The sequence below is a fragment of the Rosa rugosa genome, chromosome 4, assembly GCF_958449725.1.
Source record: "Rosa rugosa chromosome 4, drRosRugo1.1, whole genome shotgun sequence".
NCBI lineage: Eukaryota > Viridiplantae > Streptophyta > Magnoliopsida > Rosales > Rosaceae > Rosa > Rosa rugosa.
In genome coordinates this window covers 49,460,904-49,469,201 of record NC_084823.1, presented here as the reverse complement: position 1 = coordinate 49,469,201, position 8,298 = coordinate 49,460,904, and the positions used below count along the sequence as shown (strand labels likewise).

The 8,298-nt window shown below is 39.6% G+C and overlaps 1 protein-coding gene across 2 annotated transcripts; it reads left to right on the top strand.

The window, feature by feature from the left end:
- Positions 1 to 686: 686 nt before the first annotated feature.
- LOC133706812 (protein NOI4) lies at positions 687 to 2,181 on the top strand. 2 transcript variants are annotated; one of them, XM_062132361.1, is made up of 3 exons: positions 687 to 817; positions 1,433 to 1,657; positions 1,916 to 2,181. In XM_062132361.1, exons 1-3 carry the CDS (start codon positions 809 to 811, stop codon positions 1,937 to 1,939), a joined length of 258 nt encoding a protein of 85 aa, XP_061988345.1. In that variant the 5' UTR covers positions 687 to 808; the 3' UTR covers positions 1,940 to 2,181. The 2 variants fall into 2 exon arrangements, with proteins under 2 accessions (XP_061988345.1, XP_061988344.1); XM_062132360.1 differs by having other exon boundaries at positions 1,433 to 1,663.
- The last annotated feature ends 6,117 nt before the right edge of the window (positions 2,182 to 8,298 follow it).

Genomic DNA, 8,298 nt, shown 5'->3' with positions numbered 1-8,298 from the left:
TAACCTGGAACTATGTGAATCAAGAGCTTGGTTTCCTCTAGTCGTATTGCATAAAAAATAACGGAGGGTTCATGAATTCCGACCAAATGTTTTCAAATCTGATCACCAGGAAACTGAAAACTTGTAGGCATGACGCGTTTATAACCTCTCTAGTTTATCAACCTCTCTTACGGGTTTATTTTACAGTTGTTAAGAGGACCATTCTACCATTTCTGGTAGAACCAAGAGTGTAAACGCGATTCATGTAAGATAAAACTAAAATAAAAAATATAGCCCCTAATTTTGCTTATTACCATTCCTTTTGTACCGTTACATGTATATGATATTCTAGAAAACTAAAAAAAGCGTGTCTATCGTATAGAGCTAGAGGAGGAATTATTCTATGGTTCCGGACTGAAAAAACGCTATTCACGAAAGATAAAACTGAAATAAAAAATATGGCCCTAATTTTTCTTATTACCATTCCTTTTGTACCGTTACATGCATGATATTCTAGAAAACTAAAAAAAGGATGTCTATCGTATAGAGCCAGAGGAGGAATTATTCTATGGTCCTAGACTAAAAAACACCTTGTACATGCAATTACAACGACAAAATAAACAAACTTTTACACCATTATTTATTTATTTACTTTTTTGTTTCTTTTCTGAAAACTTAGGGCTCTGTATAACAAATCGTTCCTAGTTTCTCTCTCTCTCTCTCTCTCCCTCTCTCTACACGTACAAATCCCTTCCCATTCCCGTTTATATATTTTCCTTGTAAAAGCTTTCTCCTCCAAATACCAGGTCGGCTGCGAGCTCCTCCATCCATGGCTTCGGTGAGCAATTCTCTCACATTCTTATTCTTTTCATTTCTTCTCATTTTTTCTTGTATGCCATTTTCAATCTCTGCTTCCATTAGATCTTGCAGTGTCCATTGCTAATCTATCTTGATTTTGAGTCCCTTTTTTTTTTTTTTTTCTTTCTTGAAAATTTCTTGGGGTATAATGAGGTTTAGGTTTGCATTGTAATTGCCTTATACATGAGCAATCAATCTGTACCAAGTTGTCATTTATTCCTGGGGTTGCGTGCGTTATATATTATCATGTTGAGCCTTCATCACCCTTGTATACACATTGCATGTGTGCAAAGGGAAAACCATGCCTAAATGTTTTCTGATGCAAGAATTTATTGCCCTAAATGAGCTGAAACATATCTCTATTGCATATGAAATTCCTCCAAAATCATGCTAACATGAGTACCATTAGGAATGATTTATCATCCCTTCCGGCCGGTTTCAATTCCAATCATTCCTAGAAGTTCTTCTTGATTCTTTTCCCGAGTTTATTAATATCCAAAAAATGGAAAATCTGAGACGGGTTTCACACAGCCATGTTTGGAAATAGTTCGACGAAAAGACTAATATGTTGGTGGTTCTGATTTGAAATTCTCAGCAGGATAAAGGTCGACCCTTACCTAAATTTGGTGAGTGGGATGTAAATAACCCAGCATCAGCTGAAGGATTTACTGTCATATTCAACAAGGCCCGAGATGATAAGAAGACCAATGCGTCTCATCCTAATGTTGTGACCCCACGAAAAGGCGATAGCAGCGTACGAAGAGGTACTAAATACAACAATGACTACCACGTCGACAATTATCCTCAATATCCCCAAAAGGTAAAGGTAATGTCAATTTGATCATTCGATGACGATAATGTGCTAAGGTAATGAAGATGTTTATGTTGCCGAACTCTCATTTATCAAGAATCATGTCGGATACAGATATGAGTACTCGATTTACTAGATCAACAATATGATGATTCATGGTCCGGCAACATATATATAAGGCTGCATGGGGAGAAAATATTTCTCCTGGAATGAAAGGGAGAACCTTATTCATTATTTTATTTTATTGTTTTTTGTTTTTGAATGCAGAAGAAGTGGTTTTGCTGTGGTTGAATCCACACACTGCTTTGGAGCCTGGTGATAATGCAAGAGGAGCTACAAGGACACTGCTTTCTTGTGCCTGCAACACATGTGGGGCAGTCTATCTCATATATGACAGAGTTTTTTCCTTTTTTCCTTTTTCACTTCAGCTTGATTTTGGGTTCTTTTGCCTTCTATATGTGTGTTGAAACATTTTGCATGCATCTGTAATATAGAATGAGAAAGAGGAATGGAAAAACTTTAAGTTTCACGAATATGACTATATACTTTAAATAATAGTAAACTAATACTGTTAAGTTTATACCTGGACTGAAATGTGTATCTCTATTTGTCATTGAATTATATCAAAGTTAACTAGTTAAGTTCGCAGCAATTCCTCGTATTTGGAACTAGTACCTTTATAAATCATCAAGTTCGGGGAATGCATGAAGAACTTGCATAAAACCATTTTCTATAGAGGCAGCAGTATTCCCATATAGAGCATATATTTACCAGGGTGAAATAATGGAAACTAAAAATTTGAGATTTTTTTACAAAAACACTAAACATTGTCAAAAAACATGAGAAAAAAATTCAGATTTTTTTTGCGATTATTTTGGACCAATGACATACTGTATACTTTTAATAACTTTATTATATTATTTTTTAGGTCACCTAATACTTTTTTCCAAGCCACCGCAACGCATTTTAAATTTTTATTATGAAAATGCTGCTACATCAAAACAAACCGGCCATGAGAAAAAATTCAGAATTTTTTGCGATTTTTTTTGGACCAAAGACATACTGTATACTGTTGAAGGAATATCGATTTAGTGTGCCTTATCAAACTAGGAGTAGCAATAGAAGAGAAGGTTCTAGATTTCCCAATCCTACACGGATTGGTATTCCTTGTAACATTAGAACTAGCACTTTGTAATCCCTATATATAGGGCTCCTATTCTCAATAATAATATACATCTCTCTCTACAATTCTCTCTCGAATCTATTTTACTTAAACACGTTATCAGCACGACTCTAGCCATAAAAACAGAAAACCAAAAACCCTAAAAAGTTCTTCTCACCGAAATCTGCCGCAAGCACTTGCCTGAAATTTTCTGCCTACATGCGTGCCTACTGCCCCTGCGCACGCATCCCTGCTGCCCCTGCAGCACCGCTGCATGTCTGCTGCCCCTGCAGCACCAACGCACACCAACTGCATCCTTCTCCTTTCCTGTGCACGTCAGTCTGCTTGCAATCCCCGAAACGTCTAGTTCGGAACCTCAGATCAAAATACTTTCTTCATAAAAGTTGTTCGTCTCTGTCTTTTCCATCTGACCTCCGAATTTCAGCCTTATCGGAGTTGTTTTGAGAACGGTACACCAATCGAAGTGCAAGCTGTTCAGAAGAGAATCTATTCCGAATTTCAACAAGTAAGTTTTTAAATTAAAGTTCCAGCTTTCCGAATTTTAATTTCTCCTTCTTTTTCTTCAGGGACGGGAATTCTTCTACATCCCACATTTCTTATAACGTGGGTTCGATCATTGAAAAGCGGAATCGTGGGGATTCACACAATTAACGAACTAAGAGTGTTCGTAAAGACTTCAGACTAAGAGCGTCTGTAAGCATCGATTTACGACCATACAAACATCATTGTTTCGGTCTAATCCAATCATTCTTGGAAATCGATTTCTTGGTAGCATAGCTCGGAAATCTTATTAGTTTTCGTGGAAGCATTGACTCCGAAACTAACTTGTCCTTGTTTCATCTTTCAGGATGTCAAACATGAACAAACTCGATTTTGTTCCATTGGATTATACAGGCAAAAGGTACTTAATTTGGGTCACTGATGTCGAGATCCACCTTATTGCCCGTGATTTATTGCATACAATCCAAGAGCTTTGTCATATAGAAACAGCTCCAGACCCTCAAACTGAGAAAGATAATTCCAAGGCACTTGCCTTCATGAAACGTCACATGGATAGTGACCTACAGTTTGAGTTCATAAATGAGGATAGCGCCATAAAGCTTTGGCATGCGCTTCGCGAACGATATGGCAATGTTCGTGACTCCATACTTCCGAATACAGAAGCAGAATGGAAAGATCTTCGCTTCTCTGAATTTGACACTGTCATGCAATTTTATTCGGAAGCTCTCAGCATCAGAGCAATGATGCGTCTTTGTGGAAAAAAAATCACAGAAGACCAGTTGATTGAGAAAACCCTCAATACCTTCCCCGTATGTGCTATGAGGTCCTCTGACTTATTCCGGACTCATGTAAATGCAAGACGGATCACAAGTTTTCAACAGCTTATTGAAGCTATGGCCACTACTGAAAGACATGGCAATGAACTTGTGAAAAGAAGATTTGATAGGCTTCAAGATAGCTATCAAGAGCATCGTCCTATGGCTAGAGAAAGTCGCCATAGACGTCATGATCCATACGATCGAAATGCTCAAGAAGGTAATCGCTCAAGGCGACAATCCCACGACCGTAGGAGGCGTGATTTTGAGGGACATAGGGTTGGAAACCATAGAGCCAACGTTGGCCATAGGCACCACTTTCCAACGCCACCAGTCCTAGGGACTATGCATATTGCGCCAATGCGCCTCAATCAAGGGAGAATCCTCTTTACGGTGTCTATTTCTGATATGGAACGTCTGATCAATGGACCTGAATTTGCAATGTACCTACGAAGGTAGTCGCATCAGGGTGATCAAGACATCGAGTTCACAAAGACTTTAAATCTGGCGATGAAGACAAAATGCCGCAGATTTTTATAGTCTTTATTATTTCCAAGAATCATGTAATGGCAATTATGCCTTAAATCAATAAAATGACTTATTGTATTAACTCTTTCCCTCTAGGCGTACTCAAGAGTAATTGTGATGTCTAGGCAAGGTTTGATCTGAGAGAACGGTTTTAAAAGTGAGCAACGCTCCACCAAAATCTCGCCTTACCTTACCTGGTCACAACAAAATTGAAATTACCGTACGGATTGAGTGACTACGATTTGTCTACGGTTTGATTTTTATGCTGGATTAGATTTTGGTCAAGAAACTTTGATGTAACCATTGGCTATTATTAATAAAGTATCGATTTATTTTTCATGTCATGGACATATTTTTTCGAACTTTATCACTTAAAAGATATAAGAGCCAATGGTTTTCATGTGGAAACACATTGTGAGAATGGACAAGAGTTCCTTTGCATCACCTCTAAACCGAGTATTAGAGAAACTTATGTGTCGCTCTAGTGGGTTGTATGCAACCACTATTCGAGTCATTGAATCCAACCATGTCATGAGAGATGATTTATGGGATTCCGACACATATAGGCTTTGGCACGACCGTTTGGGACACCCAGGTCGTGACATGATGATCCGTATATTAAAGACTTCACACGGACATCCCTTTTTCAGAACGAAAAGAAGTAAAACTCGGTTTTTGGACACCGAAGGAGCCCCTGCGCCTCACGGCACCGTTCACCCCCAAATCCGGCCATCCTTGGCCGGCGCCGCCTTCCCCCTGCGGCCTCTGGGTGGCATTGACGCCACCAAGGCTCTTTTGTCTCCAACTTTTACTTCTAAAGTCACTTGTGATTTTGTGGCTCAACCAAAATCCTCATTGGTTGTTTCTAAAGCCCATCATTCGTTCTGCAAAGCCTGCTCTTTAGCAAATTTAGGATCGAGACAATCCTATGCAAAGGACACCAAAGAAAATATACCATTCTTGCAAAGAATCCAAGGTGATATTTGTGGACATATTCAACCATCATGCGGACCATTTCGATATTTTATGGTATTGGTTGATGCATCGACACGCTGGTCACATGTCATGCTATTGTCCACAAGGAACGCTGCATTTGCTAAACTCCTAGAACAAATAATTAAGTTAAGGGCTCACCACCCTGATCATCCTATTAAGTCTATAAGATTAGACAATGCTGGAGAGTTTACATCAAAGACTTTTGATGATTATTGCATGTCCATTGGGATAGAAGTTGAACATCCAGTTCCTCATGTTCACACCCCAAATGGTCTCGCAGAAGCCGCCATTAAACGACTACAAATGGTCGCTAGGGCATTGGTAATGCGCACCAATCTCCCTATTTCTGCTTGGGGCTATGCAATATTGCATGCAGCTGTGCTTCTTCGTCTGAGGCCCACTGCCACTCAACCCTTTTCTGCGTCCCAGATGGTGACTGGGTATGAGCCTAATGTCTCACACTTACGCATATTTGGGTGTGCAGTTTATGTGCCAATTGCGCCACCACAGCGCACCAAAATGGGTCCTCAAAGACGATTAGGCATTTATGTTGGATATGATTCTCCAACGATTATCCGCTACATAGAACCCTTGACAGGCGATCTCTTTACCGCTAGATTTGCGGATTGTCACTTCGATGAGACAGTCTTCCCGTCGTTAGGGGGAGATAAGAACATCAATGTTCAACAGGAACGACAGGAATTGTCGTGGTCTGTCCCCACTCTGTCTCATCTTGATCCCCAAACCGCACAGTCCGAAATTGAAGTGCGGAGAATTCTCGATCTTCAGAACGTAGCAGAATCGATGCCTGATGCGTTTTCTGATATCGCTAAAGTGACGAGATCACACATACCTGCTGCAAACGTGCCTGCAAGGATTGATGTCCCTAAAAGTAGAGGACATGACGCCAACTCAAGAATGCATGAGCATGGCGCCAACGTCCCATCTCTCAATGATGGTGACGTTATGGCTAGGCCCACGGCTCCTGCCAGGAAGCGCGGGAGGCCCATAGGTTCGATGGATTCTCGCCCAAGAAAGAAAGCGAGTTTGGCACAAAATAATCCATTAATCATCGATGTGAATAATCCATCTCATGAGAATATTCCGGATTATGGTTATGTCTAAGAGACATTGATGGCTAAATTTATAAGCTATTGATTTTCCTTATTCTCCTGCAAATATGTCAATCGTAGTATAGAGAAATAAGGGTCTCCCGCAGAGGATTAAGTTAAACTAAGTGCTTCAACAAAAGTCACAAAAACGTGACTGCAGCTCCTGCAGAACAGCAGTCGAAAAACAAACTAAAAACCTAACCAAAACAACCCAGAAAAATATGAAAATTTACAGAGACGTACTAGACACACAAGGCGTCCAGCACACAAAATTTGGGAATTTTTGGATTTCGTTTACTATGAAAGTAAAATACGTGAAAACAGAGGACAGAAGGAGAAACGAAACTGAGACAGATTTGAGATTGGTTGATATCAAGATGATGAAACTAGCTAGGAAGGAAGTATCCACCTCCAACAATCACACACAACATACTTTGTCCAATTTACTTCCAATTAACTTAGTTGAAGACGCTCAGATTGGCTCGGTACGCTTGAACACAACCTATTACCCTTTCTTACTTTGTACGCTAGGCAGGAAGTGCTCTACACCTAGACTATTCCCAAGCAATGCAACCTAAAGGTACGTTTATTAGATTAAACATGCAGAGATCATTAAGTTTGAAAAGAGTTTGAGCAATCACTAGGCATCGCAAATAACTTAGAGCCTTGCTAAACCTAGGGTTTTGTTTACTTGCTAGTGAAAACTACCAATTACTTCTCTAGACAATTTGAGGAATCCAACTATTGATCCAGGCATCAAACAATCAAAGTATTAGAACCCTAGCATGCATACTAAGTAGGCCTCCAAAGCACACAAACATAGAATTCATCAATGAGAAATCGGTAAACAAAACCTCAACTTTATTAATTGGAAAACAAATTGAATGTCAAAGCATGTTATGGATCATGTCTAGGGGCTTCAACTGCCCCCTAACTACTGGAAATTTAGTTACACATAATTGGAATCAAAAACACAAAATAATGAAAAAGGGAGGAAGAAGAAGAGAGAGCTGCTGCAGATTGATCTCCTTTTATATGCTTAGAGGTTAGGAAACCCAAAACCTAAAAGAATTTGGGTTCACGTACTTAGGTGGAGTTTTCCTATTGGCTCTTGAACTTGATGACTTATTCTAACCATTCACATCGTGCCATTTGTCCATCATAAGTCAGAATATGAAGCACAAACTCGTCCTCGGGCTTCTTGGTGTGATTTGGGCCTCGAAACATAAATTCTCGTCCAACCTCAGATTCACGCTCAGCCTGACCTCTTGTACTAAATCGGCCATAACTTCCTCTAGAAAAATGATATTGATGAGCCGTAAAAAGATTCGGAAACTAGACATCTGAGGCTATCCATCAATATAAAGATCATCCTCTGGATCGTTCTGAGCTGGTCTCAGTGCTCTGTCGAAATTAACTGATCTGCACAGGCAGATTTCCCGATTTTGCTTTTCAATCCCTCTTTTACTTCTTTTCTTCTTCTTTACTCCAAGATACCTATAAAACAAATAAACA